Here is a 21704-nt window from a genome sequence, read left to right as displayed (position 1 = left end):
TATCCACATTTTCTGGTTTCTCTGATTTCTCCTTTTGTAAACTTTTTGCTGATTGGTCAGGTACCCGAGCCAGTGGGCTGGGCTCTGATGCCACTTGCACCAATAGGAGAGCTGTTTGGATGGCTATTTGCTCTGGAGCTGCCCAATAGCCAAGCAGGATTTAAAATCACAGGTAAACTCTGCCTTGACTGAGCACATCTGTAGAGAGATAGGGAACTCCTCTAAAGTGTGCGTGTGTGTGTGCTGGCGTGTGTGTTTTTGCTCTCCCACCCAGCTTTATTGTCTCTAGGGATGAGATATGATATCAGGCTTCCACCTCCCCTCTGTAATAAGAAGCAGGTGTGTGTGTGTGTGTGTGTGTGTGTGTGTGTGTGTGTTCTACAAATGTAACCATTGCAGACATTCCAATTATTATATGCAACCGCTGCACTGTTGTTGTGTCTGCAGTAATGTGTAATGGATTGATTGATTGATCGACCAATTTTATCACCAGGTGCTGAGTTCACTCGTCGTGCAGAGGTAATCTTCTACCCTGGCAACCAGCGCCTGTCAATCATTCAGACGGGCCGTGGCCTTGACGACCACAACCACCTCACTGTGGATACTGTAGTTAGCGGCAACGTGCCCTTCCTGCCCCCTGGAGCTGAAGTTACCATGGATCCCTTCAAGGAGACCTACCAGTACTACCCATCTGGTAACCATAACAACCAGAAGAGACACATTTGAAGTAATATTTCATTACTACATTTGCCTAAAACCTTTTACTTTCTCTTTCTCCAGTTGCCACCTCCTCCTCTGTCAGGGAGTTTTCAGTCGTTTCGGCAGAGCGGGGCTCAGAGTCCTTCTCCTTCCAGCTGAAGCAGAACATCACCTACCGCGACTGTCGACATGACAACCGTGCCGCTGTCCTGGAGACGCTTCAGATCACCATGGAGAGGGTGTTTGTAATGTACGTCAAGGAGGAGCGGATCCTGAGATACGCTATCACCAACAAGATCAGCCCAGTCAGAGGTGAGTCAAACTGGGATTAGATGGATACATCACCTGCAGATATCTCTTGGCTGAATTAGGTTTAATGAAATACTTTGCTTCGATTCCACACAAGTACCCTCCTCTTTGTCCTCTTCTTCTTCTTGTTTAGGGCATTACACAAATCATGACAACATTAATACAAGTAGTATCTAAGGTTTTAATCGTAAACTTTCGTCTTGAAATGATCTAAATGTTTAAGAGGCTGTCCATCCTCAGGAGAGTTCAACTGTGATGAAAAAGTAGAGTCAACCTTAATTAGTTCCAGAGTGGCAATTTTTTTTTTAGCCAGCAGTCATTAAAAACACAAGAGGAAATACCAGTAATAATACATCAGGCACAAAAATAACAACAATGTGAAGAAAAACATGAGAGCGTGGGCTTCAAAAGGAACCATATTTCCAAACTAATTTGAGTAATGCTGAAATACTGCATTTATTCATCTGCCTTTTTAAAAGTGATTCAGGTTTATAAAACATATCGGTACAGACTACCTGAGGTCCGGGAGTAACATCCATCATGTGGACGGAACTGACCCACTGATGTCTTGCCTTTAACAAAAGGCCAAAATTGGCCCATTATATGGAGAACTGAGTTTCTGAGTGACTGCATAAATCCATTCCAGACCATCACTGTCAATCGTAAAGTGGATGAACACACTGGAGGCGTTGAATGTGAGGTTTTCTGTTCCAGGGCCACAACTAAGCAAGCAACCAGACCACCTAGTAATTGTTGCAGTGCTGCCACAGAAACCTCAGCCAAACCACGGTGCAGAGTTGGACAGAGATCAGCTGTAAACACACATGCTGCAAGCTGAGGAATACTTGTACATTGAAACCATAGAAAACAATGTTCAAATGTCTGTATTACCTCTGCTGTTTCTGGGTTCATTGCCTACTAAAGGCTGCAGACACACTACACCACTTTAAGGATCATATTAACCGCAATTTGCGTCACAGCTGACTCTAGATATTTGACTAGTTTAGTTTGTTCATGATGATTGGCATTTGTGACTTAAATCTGGACCTGTTGACATCGACCTGTAGAGTGAGCTGGTCGAGCAGTTCAAGCTGAATAGAGGCTAGCAATATTCAATGAGATTTTAGCATGAGTAGACAGAAAGAGAGAGAAAAATGTCCACCTCATTGTTAGGTTTGGTTTCTGAAAGTACTTTGTGGTACCAGAACACAAAACCAAAACCACAACATTTTGTATTTTGACCAGATTGGTTTGGTTCTGTGGCATTTGTAAGGAGGCGATGAATGGACATAAGGATTTGATACTTAAAATAATACCTAACTATGAAATTTAATCACAATGACAACAATCCAGACTTGAGATCAGAATTTTACATCTTGCCAAGCCAATTTAAAGGAGTAGTGTGTAGGATTAAGGGCAGATCCAATGGCAGAAATGGAAAATAATCTTTCACAATTGTTGTTCATTAGTGTATAATCGCCTGAAAATAAGAATCGTCGTGTTTTCGTTAACTTAGAATAAACCCTTCGTATCTACATAGGGAGCAGGTCCTCTTCCACGGAGCCTGATATGTTGCACCACCATGTTTCTACAGTAGCCCAGAAAGGACAAACCAAACACTGGCTCTAGAGAGGGCCTTTCATGTTTTTATGTAACCTGAAGGCCACTCTACAGTCCCTCCAGAAAAATGTGATTATGCGATCGCATAATTCAATGCATAATCAGGCAAAATCTGCAAAATCCACAGTTTGTGCAAGTTCCCGCAATTTTTGCAAGTTCCCGCAATTTCATCGCATAAAATTGCATAAATATCCCGCATATTCCATTGCATTTTTTAAGAAAACGTGCCGCATAATCAAGGATTTTTGCCTGCAACAATCACAAAAAAACGCCACATTTTTCTGGAAGGACTGCCTGTACTTCACGCTTGGGAAGGGAGGGTGAGGGGAGGGGTTCAGTTTGATGGCTCACCGCTAGATGCCACTAAATCCTACACACTACTCCTTTTAAGCAGATTTTTTGACTTTGACTTGAATTTTCAGATTCAAATTTGAGCAATTTGAATGTAGTTTATGAATATTGGCCACTTACATTTTTTAACCTGAATTGGTCAACCCTTAAAAAAAATAAAAAAATAAATATACTGGAAAAACATTTTTAAAATCGCACAACTTTAAATTTCCTTTTGAAATAGGAATTCAAACCACATACATTCAGCTAGATCGTACTGTAAATTCAGTAGCGATTAAGTTTCACAATGCATCACATACTATATCTCTACTTGTGTTTGGACGTGTGACAAGCGTATCAAATGTATCTTTTCCTATTCATGTTTTCATGGTTGTTAAATATTGTGCGTGAATGATAAACCTGCACTTTGACCAACATCAGCCAGAGAAACAGAGGTTTCTTTTGGATCCCAGTCAATGGGTAGTTTAGCATTGGAGGAAGCACACAGCTGTCTTTTTAATTAGCTTTTATTAGATGCAAGGTTTTCCCCACCTTTTATGTACCTTCTCCTTCTTTTGCTTCATACGAGCAGAAAAATAGAGACTATACTAATGTGTATAGAAATACAGCGTGAACATGGGTCCTGTTATTTTCTATCAACATGCTTTCTTTATCCACTCTATCAGATGAAAACCAGATAGAGACAGAGAGACCCCAAAACATGGAGATGAAAAGAAAAAGATTGAGAGAGAAAGAGAGACTGGATTTTTTTCTTACCCAGTTTTTGAATTCAGGCCAAGTTTCTGTCATTTAAACCTCAACACCTTGATTAAAAAGGTTATGATGACACATCTTGCACATGTACTGATACACCCAGAGCACAGCTGGAAGAGCTTTTAGGGATCAGGGGTTTTGTAAACACTAGTTAAGTGCGTGTGTGTGCGTGCGCATGTGTGTGCGTGTGTGTCTTACTGGGAAATAATATCCCAGCCAATGACAGATTTTCTATCGAGGGGGGAGGGTTGCCGGGCAGAATAGCTACCCACTGATGTCATGAGAATCACAGATTGCAGAAGAACTTAAGACACTGAAGTGATAGAGATGAAGAGAGGGGGGCGCAGAGAGAGAGAGAGGACAAATTAACCACTAAGATGCTGCTTTCATCACTGTAAACACCACTCTCTTAAATTTCAGGTCATTTCAATGTGTGAGTAAAAGTCAGTGATGATAGATTGACAATTTAGTGTTGTGTCAAGGCTGGTTCATTGGATGACAAGACTAGCCTCTGCACCTTGGACAGCTTGATGCTGTTATAGCTACGCCCCTGTAATACCAGTCTGTGTGTGTGTGTGTGTGTGTGTGTGTGTGTGTGTGTGTGTGTGTGTGTGTGGAGTTTTGTAGAAGGCAGCAGGTGACAAACTGCAGTCATTGCTTTGATGGTGTGTGTGTGTCTGTGTGTGTTCTCCACCCCTCTCTCCCACTCGCGTTCTCTCTCTAATTATTCCTCAATCTTTTCTCCCATCCATGTGTATCTCGCCCTCTCATCGCCCCTTCTTCCCAGCCACATTCAGGACTTTGAAGAGTCTCTCTCTCTCTCTCGCTCTGTCTCTCTCTCTCTCTGTCTCTCCATCTCTTTGATAATGAGCCAAAATTGGCCTCTGGCCTAAGAAAATGGAAGCAAGCTGTGCCTAATGTCTGTGTGTTTGATTTTGTTTAGGTGTAAGTGTGTGTTGTTGTTGTTGTTGTTGTTGTTGTTGTTGTTGTTTATTATAATAGATGATGGTAAAGAAAAAGTCCATCTTAAAACACTTAAACATCATTAAAAACAGATAAATCATGAGAGCTTTTTGTTTCTTTTAGCTGGTTTTCTTTTCTGATTCGAATGAATAACTGCTCATATGTAGACATAATGATCAACTGGGATCCAAACCTCTAATGGCAATGGCATTTTCCTTTAAAATTAAGTTTGAAACACTCTGTTAACACTTAATACAACTGCCATATTTAGAATAATATTTAGATGGTGTAGCAAGAAGGCTCTCCAAAGAGAACCATACTGCTGTACGGTATTTAGAGAGATATTTAGACTAAGTGACATAAAAGTCATCCATCAGAAGTGCTGTATTTTTTTTTTTACAACAACAAATGTGACACCAGACCATTCCTTAAAATCCAGTGGAATCCAAAACACAATTTGTTCAATACTCAATAATATTTCAATAATTTCTAGAACATCATTTAAACCATGGGACACCAAATCCACAACCAAGCCAGACAAATGATCAGATAAAGGATTTTACATCACCACTACTAATTAACAGCATTTCAGTGGATCAGATTCAGTTGGAAGAGAAACACACTAAAACTGCCAAGATTTGGGGCTTGATTCCCACTGTGCCACCCATCCTGATGTATGTGCTCTGGAGCATTTTGAAACGAAGTAGCACTGTGCATCACTAAATTACAAGCAAGTTTCTAAGTCCTTTTCTATTGATTTCCCATGGTTTTCTTTACTCTGCTGCTTTTCTTTCTGATTTTCCAGAAATTAGTCTGAGGGTTGCTGTTAAAGTGACTTTGGTATGAGGAAACCCTGAACTCACATCCCCTCACTCATCCCCTTGTCTGTGTCTCTCTCTCTCATGTGTATGTGCGTCTAACATTATCCATATGTTGAATATTGAGAGCATGAAGGGAGTCACTTTCTAAGAGGAAACCGTCCTATGGGAATCTGTGTGGAGTGATTTTACATGTGTGTTTGATTAGGCTGTCCTGGAATCAAAGCTGTAATCATTGGACTTTTACTGTCGAATCATCCCTATCTCAATTCATCTCAATTCAGGACATTTGGTGTGTTGCACAGTCTGTGCAGTTGTGCAGTAGATTTTTCTTGTCATGTGTCTATTTCTATGAACAAACAACATTGAATAATGGTATCATTTGTCTGGAATTTACAAAAGGAAAGGCAATGATATAAATGCAGCATGAAAAACCACACCATAAGCCATATAGACGAGTGCCAATGTGCATGATTACACCAACAACAACAAAAATTGACTCCAACCTGAGCTACTGTGAACATTAGGTGTTCAGAGCAACCCGTGTAAATCACTGCTGTGCTGTTTCAAACAATGATGTAAAAAGGATTATTTCTCTTTCATCCCTCATGTCATCTAATCTGTCTCTCTCCTCCTTTCTGTAGTTGACCCAGCGGGGCCGGAGCTGGTCAACCCCTGCTACGCTGGGAACCATGACTGTGACACCACGGCCCAGTGTATCCCACTGGAGGGCCAGGCCTTCCAGTGCCAGTGTGCTACTGGTTACAGAGGAGATGGACGCAACTGTTACGGTCTGTCTGTCAGCCCTTTATATGGGCGTACCTGTAAAGAATCGTGACAGTGTATCAACATTTCAGAGTGATTTATGGTGCTCCCCTACATTTTGCTTAGTGTAATAGTGTCTCTCTCCTGTCACACGAACACATGCAGACAAAGTTAAAGACAAGGCAGTGTGTCTGTGTTTCATCAACATCTGTCCATCCACTATAGAGGGGTCAAGTTCAGGCTGGATGGAAGGAATTTCTCTTCTCTTCTCTTCTCTTCTTTTCTCTTCTCTTCTCTCCTCTTCTCTTCTCCCCATCCTGCCTTTCCCTCCTCCTCCAGCTAAATTCTGTAGTTAACAGGGACGTCCAGGGATTTAAGCTGCTGCGTGGCCTATCATTAGCCCAGCAGCAGGTCGTTCTCTCCTGCTGACAGCACTAGGAAAGCCCCAGGCTCGGCCTTAGTTCCCATGCTTCGGCCTCAGTGTCTCTCTGGTCACATAATCTGTGTGCAATTTTGATCTGTGTATTGAACAATACATTATGGAATGCAGTCAAGAATCCAGCTGTGGGGTTACATGTTATAGTAACGTATTAAAAGCATCAATAATTACCCTTAATTACACTTGCATGCATGTTGTTAGATTGGGATTCCTGGTTTGCAGGCATATGAGTTCATAGAAAAACTGTCTCACTTTCTCTCCTTTTCTCTCACTGCAGACATAAATGAGTGTGATGAGGACTTGAGTTCATGTGGTGCTCATTCTCAGTGTGTGAACCTGCCTGGTAGCCACCGCTGCCAGTGCCAGAGTGGCTATGAGTTTGGATTCGACGGGCGTACCTGTGTTGGTGAGTGAATATAATTTGACTTGACAATGAGTGAAATGTACTACAAGACTACAGTGTACAGTATGTCCACATGACATGGGTTTGAGTCCTGAGCTCTTACTGGAAATAAACTAATTAGCACTAAACAAAGTACAGCTGAGGCTGATGTCAGGTAAATGGTCATAAACCAAAGTAGTGGACATACTCACATTTTGAACTGAAAATGACACTAGATTCAACTTTAAAGCGGGCCACTGTAACTTTTGAAAAAAAAAAAAATTCTCCCCTTCACAATGAAAAGTTGAATTAATAAGCAATAAAACACAACAACACAACAATGCACACATTTATAACAGCCTTATTTGGTCTGGTATGACCAGCAGCTTATGGTGGCTAATGTGAATGGGCATCATCAACGCTATTACAATTCGTCCTAGGGGGAACACGAATTTCATGGCAATCCATGCAAATCCAAGACATTCCACTAAAAAACAAAAATGTCAACCTCATAGTGGTGCAAGAGGAAAACTCAGGGGATCACCAAAATCCGTAGGATTTATCTTCTGGAGGCTGTACCAAATTTCATGGTAATCCATCCAATAGTTATCATATTTCACTCTGGAACAAAGTGGTGGACCGAACAACCAACAGACATTGCTGGCCCGAGAGCCCTGCAGCTAGAATGGCTAACAACTCATCAAGAAAAGATATATACTAGGCTGATATATACTAGGCTGATATTTTGATGTAATTAATTCCCAGTAAGGCATCCCCCCCCCCAACATGTTTCAACACCTGTTAATTATTCTCTTAAATAAATGACATGCTCATCGTAGCAGTTTGTCTTTGAGCTGAGCTTAATGACTCTGTGGCTATTATTTAACTAAAAAACTATATCAACAAAGATATCCGCTAAAACCACTAAACATAAAGGCTTGACTGTAAAAAACGTCAGATAAAACCACTAAACATACTGCTTTCTGCTGAATCAGAGTCTTCCTGCATGCACTGTGATTGTGGCAAATGTGCTCTTCATGTGCAAATAAAAATGAACCCTCTGTAAACATACATATATACATACATACATACATACATACATACATACATTATCCCAATGGCAACCCTGTCATTCTCCCATCTTCATCATTGTCTGGTACATTTGTTGGTCACATAAGAAATGTTCTGGAGCATATAGTGCTGCATGTTCCAAAATGAGCTGAATATTTGGAAGAGATCCACATATTTGTCGAAACGCAGGCATAACATTTCTTCCACAACAGTAACGCACAGCTGCAAAAGTTAGGAAACACAGCAAGAGGGGAGGATGGTAAGTAACAAATGTGAGAACAAGGGTGGGAATGAGAGGACAAATGTGAGAAATAGAGGGTGAGATTAGACAGGAGAGGGGGTGAAAGTGAAAGACAAATGGAGCAACGACACAATGTGTGTTTTGCCTTGGAATGTGTGGAGGAGAGAGGTCGTGCTGGTGTGTGTTTGTCCTCCTCTCACCTGTCAGTGTGAACTTTTAATGTACTCTCTTTGAACCCTCCCTACCTCCCTGCTTGACAGATACTTTATGTAAGGCCTTGAAATGATCCAAAACCACAACCCAAATACTGTTTAGATACCACTGAACTGAATTATTTCTAGCCAGCAGCCAACTATATATCAGTATAGGTTTGTGAAGTTAGTGGAATTTATATTTATTCCCAAATTCCAATTTGAGGAATTTGGGAATGGATGTGTTTCTAGATTTGTGTTGGTTGATTTTTTTCTTCTTCTGCTCCCTCTTTTTTCTTAGATATAGATGAATGCAGCTCCACTCCATGTCACATCAGTGCCAGATGTATCAATGGACTGGGTTCCTTCCTGTGTCAGTGCCAGCCTGGGTTTTATGGAGATGGTTTCTACTGTTCCCAGACGGAAGGTCAGTACATTTGCCACAACAGTGATGCATGATAGTGACTAAAGTTTCAGTTGGACTACTATATACAATTAATATAATTTTCAATACAACAGAAAGATCTGCTTTGAAGTTGTGACTATCATAATCATTTTTTATGTGTTGTACAGTTAGGCAGTTAGGGTTCAATATTGTCTGAGTATGAGTTTTTTTTCTTCAGTTCAATTCAGTTCACTTTTATCACTTTAACATATTCTCTCACAGTCATTACTGATCCATTTTCTATTAAGACACTGTATATATGTATATATTATAGGAAAATATCAAAAAGTACAGTTTGATAGGAACATAAAGAAATATATGAATATGTATGCAATGTGAAAAATACTTGAGAAATGAATAACAATGCATATACGAAAACCAACTACAAAGATGTGGGAGGTAAGAAAAACAAACAAGAGTAAAATGTATTGTCTACAGGACAGACAGTTCGCCCAAGGAGCCAGTGTGAGCAACACAGAGACAGCCTGCAGAGTGGAATGGAACAAGGTGGTCCACCGAGTCCCGGGGCCTTCATCCCTCAGTGCGACTCTGACGGACGGTACCAACCATTGCAGGTAGGTGGGCACTGACTGATAGACTGGTAAAAGTGCATGGCAGCCTGATGACTTGAGTTAAGTGATGTACTGATTTGGAAACGTTTAATAATTCATCACAGTGTCACGGCTCCACTGGACATTGTTGGTGTGTGGACGGAAGGGGACAGGAGAGAACAGGAACCAGGACTCCACCTGGTACAGCACCCAAAGACTGTGACAGACCAGGTGAGATATACACCCACTGCCATAAACACTTATATATATTATATCAAAAAGCATTTTAAGAGTGCTGCTTGATGACAACATCTGTGTTTTCAACAGTTTTATATCTATCCCTATAAGTTGGTATTCAATAGAAGAATTAGATTAGTGTATATAATTTTTTCCCATTTTGTTCATCTTTATCTCCCCAGATGAACCAGTGCGTCCTAAAACTCACTGTGAGCACCACAGAGACAGTGTACAGACCACCAGTCCAGAGGGATATCCTATAGTTGGAGCCCATGTACCCCAGTGTGACGCTAATGGACAGTACACACCTTTGCAGGTTCGTCACAAGTGTTTGAAAGGACTTTTTATCACCTCGAACTGGAAGAAGGTTAACGTCATACTAATCAAATATAGTATTGTGTTATTGATGCTATTGCTGATATTATTAACTGCAGTGCCATGGTTCCACTGGACATTGTTGGTGTGTGGACGGTAATGGACAGGAGCGAGCTGGAACCAGAACACCACCTGGTACAACACCCACAGACTGTGGAAAACCAGGTGAGAAACATGCATTCTTCTCGGTCCATCCCAAAATTTTCTCTGAGTTTGTTATTTGTAAATCAATTTGGTCAGATTGTTTTACACAGAGACACAGATATTGTTTTGGCATACTAGGGTTTGAGGCAAAAGCCTAACATTAAAGAGGGTACTTCAGTTACGTAGTTTCACTTCTATACAGTTAGAGAACATGTGAGAGACCGAAAGAAAAAATGGTCAAAATCAAAACAGCAGAGACATCCAGACTTTTAGTCCCTAGTACAGGTCCTGTGTAAGCTCCAGAAACACTGGGTCTTACATTTCCCATAATTCAACTGGGTGGCGTCTTTCATCGGACTATCACTACCTGGTAAACTACCAATCTTTCAAACTCCACATGTCCAGTTCATAATGCAGACTTTCTGTTATAATTTTGTGGTATCCTGGCCCAAGCTGAGATAACCCAGATGACATCACTATGACATCATCAGGATTATTTCCTTAGACTTGACAAAGCCACAGAAGACATTATACAACTGTTTTCACACGCTCAGCTGGATTACACATAACTAGTAAACAAAATGTATCTAAAATCAGTGGATGGCCCCATTAAAAGCCAATGAGGCAGAAAATAATTATAGGCTAACCCCAATAATTATAAACTTTCACACCAGGATGTAACATTAGCTACTGATCTAAACTTTGATCCAGCGTGATACATCTGGCCATTAAATCACACAAAATGCTCACATATACAGATGACACCATCCTGCTGTTTCTCATTACCAGCATAGAGGAGAAGAAGAGATTCAACTTAACTTCCAAAGGGACTTGCCTTCTTAACCAAGCTTAGCCTTAGAAAGTGGACATGATGCCAGCTTCCACTTTTTGAATGCTAATTATTTAATAAACAAATTGTCTTGAAGCTTATTATTTAAAGAGTATATGATGGGGTCAGAAGATGTATGAAAATGTACATGCTAGAATTTGCTAACCAGCATGACGAAGAAATCACACAATCTATTCTCTGGGAGACCGTATCCGTACCTGATCACGTTTGTTACACAACACATTCTTTAATAATTTTCATTAATTCCTTTTTTTTTTCTTTCTTTCTTTATAGATGTACCAGAACGTCCTAAAACTCACTGTGAGCGCCACAGAGACAGAGTACAAACTACCAGTCCTGATGGATATCCTGTTGTTGGAGCCTATGTACCCCAGTGTGACGCTAATGGCCAGTACAGATCATTACAGGTCAGTGATTATTTGTTTAATCAATGGAACATTCTTGTTACATCATTTAACTGTAATTTCGAAACTTAACATACATTAATGCATTATGGTTACTGTTATTGTTATTTCAGTGTCATGGTTCCACTGGCCATTGTTGGTGTGTGGACGGAAGGGGACAGGAGCGAGCAGGAACCAGGACTCCACCTGGTACAACACCCAAAGACTGTGACAGACCAGGTGAGATATACACCCACTGCCATAAACACTTATATATATTATATCAAAAAGCATTTTAAGAGTGCTGCTTGATGGCAACATCTGTGTTTTCAACAGTTTTATATCTATCCCTAAATGTTGGTATTCAATAGAAGAATTAGATTAGTGTATATCATTTTTTCCCATTTTGTTCATCTTTATCTCCCCAGATGAACCAGTGCGTCCTAAAACTCACTGTGAGCACCACAGAGACAGTGTACAGACCACCAGTCCAGAGGGATATCCTATAGTTGGAGCCCATGTACCCCAGTGTGACGCTAATGGACAGTACATACCTTTGCAGGTTCGTCACAAGTGTTTGAAAGGACTTTTTATCACCTCGAACTGGAAGAAGGTTAACTTCATACTAATCAAATGTAGTATTGTGTTATTGATGCCATTGCTGATATTATTAACTGCAGTGCCATGGTTCCACTGGACATTGTTGGTGTGTGGACGGTAATGGACAGGAGCGAGCTGGAACCAGAACACCACCTGGTACAACACCCACAGACTGTGGAAAACCAGGTGAGAAACATGCATTCTTCTCGGTCCATTCTAAAATTTTCTCTGAGTTTGTTATTTGCAAATCAATTTGGTCAGATTGTTTTACACAGAGACACAGATATTGTTTTGGCATACTAGGGTTTGAGGCAAAAGCCTAACATTAAAGAGGGTACTTCAGTTACGTAGTTTCACTTCTATACAGTTAGAGAACATGTGAGAGACCGAAAGAAAAAATGGTCAAAATCAAAACAGCAGAGACATCCGGACTTTTAGTCCCTAGTACAGGTCCTGTGTAAGCTCCAGAAACACTGGGTCTTACATTTCCCATAATTCAACTGGGTGGCATCTTTCATTGGACTATCACTACCTGGTAAACTACCAATCTTTCAAACTCCACATGTCCAGTTTATAAGGCAGACTTTCTGTTATAATTTTGTAGTCTCCTGGCCCAAGCTGAGATAACCCAGATGACATCACTATGACATCATCAGGATTATTTCCTTAGACTTGACAAAGCCACAGAAGACATTATGTAACTGTTTTCACATGCTCAGCTGGATTACGCATAACTAGTAAACAAAATGTATCTAAAATCAGTGGAGGGCCCCATTAAAAACCAATGAGGCAGAAAATAATTATAGGCTAACCCCAATAATTATAAACTTTCACACCAGGATGTAACATTAGCTACTGATCTAAACTTTGATCCAGCGTGATACATCTGGCCATTAAATCACATAAAATGCTCACATATACAGATGACACCATCCTGCTGTTTCTCATTACCAGCAAAGAGGAGGAGAAGAGATTAAACTTAACTTCCAAAGAGACTTGCCTTCTTAACCAAGCTTAGCCTTAGAAAGTGGACATGATGCCAGCTTCCACTTTTTGAATGCTAATTATTTAATAAACAAGTTGTTTTGAAGCTTATTATTTAAAGAGTATATGATGGGGTCAGAAGATGTATGAAAAATGTACATGCTAGAATTTGCTAACCAGCATGATGAAGAAATCACACAATATTCTCTGGGAGACCGTATCCGTACCTGATCACGTTTGTTACACAGCACATTCTTTAATAATTTTCATTAATTCCTTTTTTTTTTCTTTCTTTCTTTATAGATGAACCAGAACGTCCTAAAACTCACTGTGAGCGCCACAGAGACAGAGTACAAACTACCAGTCCTGATGGATATCCTGTTGTTGGAGCCTATGTACCCCAGTGTGACGCTAATGGCCAGTACAGATCATTACAGGTCAGTGATTATTTGTTTAATCAATGGAACATTCTTGTTACATCATTTAACTGTAATTTCGAAACTTAACATACATTAGTGCATTATGGTTACTGTTATTGTTATTTCAGTGTCATGGTTCCACTGGCCATTGTTGGTGTGTGGACGGAAGGGGACAGGAGCGAGCAGGAACCAGGACTCCACCTGGTACACCGTCTGTAGACTGTGACAGACCAGGTGAGATTAATGGGAAATGTGTGCCAAATCTTCGGCTGTAATGCTGTGCACACTGCATTTGGGTATAGGGCTGCTGTTTTGCGTGTGCAAGCACAACGCCCTACTCAATGTCCATATATCTTGCAGTGCTTTTTCCACTTTCCCCTACTCTGTCAAACACACATACTAGTGCTATCTTGTAGTTGTGGCCCGTTTGTGTTATCTATTAAAAGATTTATTGTGTAAACAAATGTTATGCTTTACTCCGCAGGTGAACCAGAGCGTCCTAAAACTCACTGTGAACACCATAGAGACGGAGTACAGACCACCAGTCCAGAGGGATATCCTATAGTTGGAGCCTATGTACCCCAGTGTGACACTAATGGACAGTACACACCACTGCAGGTTAGCATCTAATGAGTGATCGGCTAAGACATAAGGCTAAGACAGACAGATGAACTAATATTGATTTTGGAATTTCATTTCTTTTAAAAAAAAAAATCTGACAGTACATAATAAGTAAAATGTATGTTTTTCAGTGCCATAGCTCTACTGGACATTGCTGGTGTGTGGACAGTAGGGGACAAGAAAGAGCAGGAACAAGGACATCACCTGGTGCACCAAGAACCGACTGTGACAAACCAGGTGAGAAAGAAAAATGTACATGAATAGACAGACTAGAGATGTAACAATGCAGTCAACTCACGATTCGATACGATTTTCTCACAATTTTCTCACGATTTTCTCACGATTTTCTCACGATTTTCTCACGATTTTCTCACGATTTGTATAATAGAATGAGCTGCAGACAAATGACTGAAAACTATTCCTTTATTTATATGAACTGTGCAAAACAACGTATGTCCTCTTATCAAAAGTGCAACTGAAATTGAATGTTATCTTAAATAACAAAAATTAAATAAAAAAACAAACCTTGAATAAAAAAATCAATAATTAGATTTTTAAAACAAATCTTAACATCTAAATAACTAAATAAACACAAAAAGTCTCTTCAAATAAATGAACTAAGAACATGTAGTGACGTATGAAGTCAAACAAGTGAAATCAAAAGATTATACCCGAGGCTGTTTAAAAATTGCTTTGCGATTCTTTTTTTTTTATCTCAATAGGGTTTAATCTTTAAGAGAAGATTAATAAGAATCTCTAAGACAGACCTCTCCCTCTATTCAGCTACCCATGAGTGCTTAAAGCTGTGTTGTTATCTGCAGTAACAGTACCAGCGTCAGCAGGTGTATTATGTCACAGCTCTCCAAGGCTTTCTTGCTAAACATTGACCTGTGAACCCACTAATTCCTCAACTCAATGACAAGTCAAACAGACAGCACGTTTTACGTGAGTGTATGTCTAACCTTGTAAGTGGTGCACTATTGAGGTCATTGGGTCATAGCCTTGGAATGCCAAGCCTTGGAAAAACAGGTGATGTCACTGCAAGGCTGTGTGGTGGGAAGTTGAACATATAAGACGGCACACTCAATCAGTAAGATGAAGCTAAAAAAAACATGAGAAAAAGTCAATTCCGTATATATATATTGTTGCAATCGGCAAAGATTAAATAACTGCAACTGTTATTTTTTTCTTTTATTAACTGAAAGTTGACAGCTATATACCGGCTAAATGGATTTTATGATCTTCAGCCCTTTTTAACTATGAGCTGTCAGTGAGAAAATTAACACTGCCCCAGTCATCCCTTTTAAAATGTGCCTTAAATACATTTGTAGGTATTTACACAAACACAACCCAGTCCAAACAGCCAGCATTAACCTTAAGTAGTAGCCTATGCAGTAACGGATAATGCAATTATAATAGCAAATTATACTTTGAAAAAAAATTATTTCCACATGCATTAAAATTTGTATTTGTACTGCATTTGTAAAAATGTGGTAATTTGTGGATTTGTTGTTCATGATTAACATTTAAATAGAGGACTGACTATGCACTCCATAACTTAATAATAGTTAGCGGTTAATTTGATTAAATTGGTCTATATTAGAAATATAGTCATGTTTTTATTCTTAACTTTTTACAGCATCAAAAAACATTAATAACTTCTTATTGTTGTCTAGTATTACTCAATGTATTTGAATGCCTACCACTCCATTTTGGAATAATAGGAGAATTCTTCTGTTTCATACGCTCAAAAAGAATATGCATATGAGCCTGTTATTGTCCATCTTTATCTCCCCAGATGAACCAGAGCGCCCTAAAACTCACTGTGAGCACCACAGAGAAAGAGCTCAGACCACCAGCCCAGAGGGATATCCTATAGTTGGAGCCTATGTACCCCAGTGTGATGCAGATGGACAGTACACATCATTGCAGGTTGGCATCTGGTGACAGATCCAGTTTAATTTATGAATTTCATGCAACTTTAAGTAGGAAATATAACCATCATTTTGATACCAATTGATATTGTTCCAGTGTCACGGCTCCACTGGCCATTGTTGGTGTGTGGACGGTAGGGGACAAGAGAGAGCTGGAACCAGGACTCCACCTGGTACACCATCTGTAGACTGTGATAAACCAGGTAAAGAAAAGGGTCTGTTATCTTTGTGTCCTCCTTCATGCTCAAACATAACATACACTGAAGTATGGCTCACTGGAATTAAGGCTCTCTTGTGAAATTTGAATCTGAAATCCTCAGATGAACCAGAGCGTCCTAAAACCTACTGTGAGCAGCACAGAGACAGTGTACAGACTACCAGTCCAGAGGGATATCCTATAGTTGGAGTGTTCATACCTCAGTGTGATTCAAATGGACAATACACATCCCAACAGGTACAGTCTGGCCTTAATGTATAGAGACATAATGTCTTTGCTCTGTCATACAGCGAAGTATGTCTAATAATGGTTGGTTATTGTGTTTTTCAGTGTCATGGCTCCACTGGCCATTGTTGGTGTGTGGACGGTAGGGGACAGGAGAGAGCTGGAACCAGGACTCCACCTGGTACACCATCTGTAGACTGTGACAAACCAGGTAAAGAAAAGGGTCTGTTATCTTTGTGTCCTCCTTCATGCTCAAACATAAAATACCATCAAGTATGGCTGAAGTGAGGAGTGTATGCTCACTGGAATTAAGGCTCTCTTGTGAAATTTGAATCTGAAATCCTCAGATGAACCAGAGCGTCCTAAAACCTACTGTGAGCAGCACAGAGACAGTGTACAGACTACCAGTCCAGAGGGATATCCTATAGTTGGAGTGTTCATACCTCAGTGTGATTCAAATGGACAATACACATCCCAACAGGTACAGTCTGGTCTTAATGTATAGAGACATAATGTCTTTGCTCTGTCATACAGTGTAAGATGTATAATAATGGTTGGTTATTGTGTTTTTCAGTGTCATGGCTCCACTGGTCATTGTTGGTGTGTGGATGGTAGGGGACAGGAGAGAGCTGGAACCAGGACTCCACCTGGTGAATCAGCTGTAGACTGTGATAGATCAGGTGAGACTGTTGTTTCTAGCTGCCAAAGAATAGTTGCATAGATACATTCAAGCATTGGGTCTTAGCTAAATGGAAAGCAGGAATGAAGGGGATGGATGTGTATAGGCAGGTAAAATCAAGCATTGTGCAGGTTTCAGAATGAGCTTCAGGGACTCAAGTGAATACTTTAGGAGCTCATTCCGAAGGGAGTTTCAGTAGTCTATGTAGGTTACGAGTAGATCTTGAACAAGCTAATAGCAGCAGTAGCAGGACGGTTTATGGGTTGTCCCAAAAGAGCTGAAGGGTCTAGTGTGGTAAGGAATAGTAGTGAGCTCAGTACTGAACCATGTGGTAGCCCAGTACAGAGGATGTGTGGTATAAAACAGACACTCCATGCACAGACCTCAATAAGTGCAGTACCAGTCAGGTAGAAGATGGTATATCCTGAACCTCTTAAAAACCTTTCAAAAAAGGCTTGTAAAAGGTGTAAGACGACAGGAACTGAGGAAAGAGTGAGTCCATCAGCAAAAGCAAATCATTAGGTCATATAATCTTAAAAACCTTATTTCAACGATATTGCTTTGTTTTGCCAGTACCACCCTCGTTTCCTAATGACTCGTGTATCGACCTTTCTTATCCAGTTGAACCAGAGCGTCCCAAAACTCACTGTGAGCACCACAGAGACAGTGTACAGACCACCAGCCCAGAGGGATATCCTATAGTTGGAGCCTATGTACCCCAGTGTGACGCTAATGGACAGTACACACCACTGCAGGTAAACATTTTTTGACATTGTGTGGAAGAACTTGAATAGAATTGTAGACATAATGCCTAAAAGATCTTCCACTATTGCTTCAGTGTCATGGCTCCACTGGACATTGTTGGTGTGTGGACAGTAGGGGACAGGAGAGAGCCGGAACCAGGACTCCGCCTGGAACACAACGCAAAGACTGTGACAGACCAGGTGAGACTGCTAAGACGCGTTGGGGGAAGTTTCATATTGATCAAAACATAATGATCCAGTTGTAACATCTTAACTAAGAAGCAGGAGGCCAGAGTGAAGGTTCACGATGATAACATATACTTTTTGGAAGTTAGACACAAATATTCTGCAGCATTCTAGATGAGTTGTATGGGTTAACGAAAACACTTAGGATAGGAGCCCAGCCAAGGGGGATTTATAATTGTTTATACAGGATATGAGGAGAGCTTAAACAAGCCTCTGAGCAGAGTCAAATGATGCACAGTGTAGACCTACAGAATGAAAAAAGGGCTGTAATGAATGCCACGTATTCAGGGTACGTCAGAAGACAGCAGTCTGTGCAGGAGTCATCATGATACCATCAAAGAGCGTGGGGAAGTCTTTCAGAGGTCATCTGGATAGTTGATTGTCATCAGCATAGTGGGTCAGGAGAAGGACAGCAAGGGGTGCAGTCTTGGTGGTCGTCCTCTTAAACGAGACAGATTGAGGTCCAACAGGCTAGTCTGTGAAACATTACTGACATGTTGACACAGTAAAACATGGCTGATGTGGATTTTAGGTGATATCGCCCAGACCTGCAATTTGAGATTTGCTAGATTTTTTTGTGTTAACAACTTTTGGCAACTTGTAAATGTTTTCCAGATGAACCAGAGCGTCCTAAAACTCACTGTGAACACCACAGACACAGAGCTCAGACTACCAGCCCAGAAGGATATCCCATAGTTGGAGCTTATGTGCCCCAATGTGATGCTGATGGACAGTACACACCACTGCAGGTTAGCATTGAATAACAGACCCATTGTACCCATTTTACCATGGTTTAATATTACTTTGACTAACTTGAAACTAATTATAGACAAAATACCTAAATATTCTTTCATCATTATGTTAGTGCTACAGCTCCACTGGACATTGTTGGTGTGTGGACAGAAGGGGACAAGAGCGAACTGGAACCAGGACTCCGCCTGGAACACAACCCAAAGACTGTGACAGACCAGGTGAGACTGCAGTTCTATCCTGCCAAAAGAATAAATGTTTTAATATACGAGTGTTACAGTGGATATAACAAGGTTATTTTAACATCTCAACCAAGAAGCAGGAGGTCCGAGTGAAGGAGTTAGCGACAAATATGCTGCAGCATTCTGGATTACTGGTACAAGAATCCTTTACAAGGCCAGCCAGAGGGATTTATAGAATACAGTTTATACAGCACACGAGAGGGGCTTGAACAAGCCAAATGTTGTATATTGCAGACCCACAGAACAAGAAATGTCCACGATGCATGCCAGATGGTTGTCAGGGATTGTACCAAAATAACCATTCAGGAGTCACTATTATTTTCAGAGGTCAGGATTAATTAAATTCTTGCACGACAGAGTGTACTGAAGATGGATTGAATCAAAAACTGTGACTAACTGAAAAGTTGTAAATAAAGTAAATGCAAGTAATTGACAGAGTGCAGAGTTCTTTGGTTCTTTCGCAGTCAGAGGTCAGGATTACCAAGAAAGAGTATAGTTTTCTTCCAGCCAAGTTAAGGTGATGAGGAGACAGCTTGACATGCACAGACTCCAGCATCCACCTAATGAAAGTTCAATGTCATCTGCAAAGAGTTGGTGGGACTAGATAAGGTAACTTGACAGCAAAGAACTTGGCAGTGAGGAGACATGACCAGCCAAGTTGAGACTAGTCTGTGAAAGATCATTAAATCATAATGACTCACTCTATATATTTGCCACAAGAACAAATGTTTCTTAATAACTCATGTAGATTTGATTTTTTTTTTTTATCCAGATGAACCAGAGCGCCCTAAAACTCACTGTGAGCACCACAGAGACAGAGTCCAGACCACCAGTCCAGAGGGATATCCTATAGTTGGAGCCTACCTACCCCAGTGTGATGCAGAAGGACAATACCTACCTCGACAGGTACAACTATGTCTCTTTCTCAGCAAACACAGGTTTTTGTGTGTGTGTGTTTCTCTTGTTTTTGTTCTTCTTCTTACTATTATTATAATGGTTATTGTTGCTTTTAATTGTTGTGTATTTCAGTGCCATGGTTCCACTGGACATTGTTGGTGTGTGGATGGAAGGGGACAGGAGAGAGCAGGAACCAGGACTCGGCCTGGTGCACCGTCTGTAGACTGTGACCGACCAGGTGAGACGGTTATCACTGCTTGAGACACTTTGAGTCTCACAAATAGTCATTCAGCCAAGGATTTGTGCATCCAAGCGACATACAATTCAGATTAATAGAATAAGTTTGACATTTTGGGAAATTCGCATATATCCTTTTTGCCGAGAGGTAGATGAGAAGGTAGTGATCTTCTCATCTAACTAAGAATTATTCCTTTAATAAAGACACAGTGATCACACCTGGGCAAGAGCTTTAGAACAAGAAGGCACCTCTATGAACTTTACATACCGTATATAACAATTATATCGATAGCTGTGAGGCAGTATAAATCGTTCAATTGTTTTGATCCTAATAATAATTCTAACAAGTAATGTCTCTATGGCAATTAACAATTTAAACTGAAAAAAATCATCAGTTGTTTGCCCCTCTCTCTTTCAAACCCTGTGATCCTCTCTCGCCTTCTCACTCACACTCTAATGTACACACAGAGGCCGCTCTATAAATTCAGTTCTTGCTATAAATTCCATTTATGACCATCCAAACATCTGAAGTGGTCATTTCGTGGTAAGATGAGCAGCCGGCTGTTGCCAGGCAACCAAACCAAAACAAGACGGGCTGCCTGACCAGCTGAGTGACAAAACAGTGTTACACCACAGACAGACAGAAAGACATGCTTGTAGATGTGTGCGCTTGCTCAGCCTAAAACCTAACTGATGTGAACTCATAACTTTGTTTCATTACTACTTTGCCTGGTATTCAGTTGCACTCATCTACACCTGGAAGCTGTGCAGTACAACCAGTCTTTTATGTTGGCCACTGCACAGGGATTCCTCTGTAATAGTTCATGATGAGGGAGGCAAGGGGCATTTCCTGCTCATTTTAAGTTTGGGATCCATATCCTGTGGTCCAAACCCGGAGTTAAGACAAACATTATTTGTGTGGGTGTAACCCCGTAATTTGACAATTTTAGTTGGATTCTTGAATTACATGTGTACCCAATTTAGAACTTTATGTGATGCAGGCGTCAAACACCCACAAATGTGTGTGCCCACATAAGTAATACAACTCATTGCCAACACAGTAAGTCAGCCTAAGGATTGAAATATCAATGATTTAGTGGAGAATCCACATGCTGTTGATTTCTGAGGGACGTCAGAGACACATGAATCACTACGTTCAGTTGGTCATGTGGTTAAACAGCAAAGAGAAGTAAAACCAAATGATTCATAAGACTGGATTGCAGCATGCTAACCGCCACTACAATAAATCCTGCTGGAAAAAACTCACCGAGACATCAGTTTAATTGTTTAGTTAGTCATCTTCTCTCTTAACCTGTCTGATCT

General features: G+C 40.5%; 1 protein-coding gene across 2 annotated transcripts in view; it reads left to right on the top strand.

The window, feature by feature from the left end:
• The window catches only part of nid2a (nidogen 2a (osteonidogen)), a 45855-nt gene that overhangs the window by 16757 nt on the left and 7394 nt on the right, over nt 1-21704 (top strand). For both annotated transcript variants that reach the window (XM_078243416.1, XM_078243415.1), the window contains exons 12-41: nt 61-172; nt 494-694; nt 781-1011; nt 6158-6304; nt 6995-7123; nt 8904-9029; nt 9486-9622; nt 9724-9829; nt 10018-10151; nt 10270-10375; nt 11478-11611; nt 11722-11827; nt 12016-12149; nt 12268-12373; nt 13475-13608; nt 13719-13824; nt 14075-14208; nt 14343-14448; nt 16010-16143; nt 16243-16348; nt 16466-16599; nt 16693-16798; nt 16935-17068; nt 17162-17267; nt 17888-18021; nt 18105-18210; nt 18871-19004; nt 19121-19226; nt 20020-20153; nt 20277-20382. In XM_078243416.1, the coding sequence (XP_078099542.1) occupies nt 61-172; nt 494-694; nt 781-1011; nt 6158-6304; nt 6995-7123; nt 8904-9029; nt 9486-9622; nt 9724-9829; nt 10018-10151; nt 10270-10375; nt 11478-11611; nt 11722-11827; nt 12016-12149; nt 12268-12373; nt 13475-13608; nt 13719-13824; nt 14075-14208; nt 14343-14448; nt 16010-16143; nt 16243-16348; nt 16466-16599; nt 16693-16798; nt 16935-17068; nt 17162-17267; nt 17888-18021; nt 18105-18210; nt 18871-19004; nt 19121-19226; nt 20020-20153; nt 20277-20382 (3829 nt within the window). The remainder of the gene's footprint in view (nt 1-60; nt 173-493; nt 695-780; nt 1012-6157; nt 6305-6994; nt 7124-8903; nt 9030-9485; nt 9623-9723; nt 9830-10017; nt 10152-10269; nt 10376-11477; nt 11612-11721; nt 11828-12015; nt 12150-12267; nt 12374-13474; nt 13609-13718; nt 13825-14074; nt 14209-14342; nt 14449-16009; nt 16144-16242; nt 16349-16465; nt 16600-16692; nt 16799-16934; nt 17069-17161; nt 17268-17887; nt 18022-18104; nt 18211-18870; nt 19005-19120; nt 19227-20019; nt 20154-20276; nt 20383-21704) is intronic.

This window comes from Sander vitreus, chromosome 24 (genome assembly GCF_031162955.1).
Source record: "Sander vitreus isolate 19-12246 chromosome 24, sanVit1, whole genome shotgun sequence".
NCBI lineage: Eukaryota > Metazoa > Chordata > Actinopteri > Perciformes > Percidae > Sander > Sander vitreus.
The sequence above is the reverse complement of the archived record's forward strand: the minus strand, read 5'-3'. Positions and strand labels throughout refer to the sequence as shown.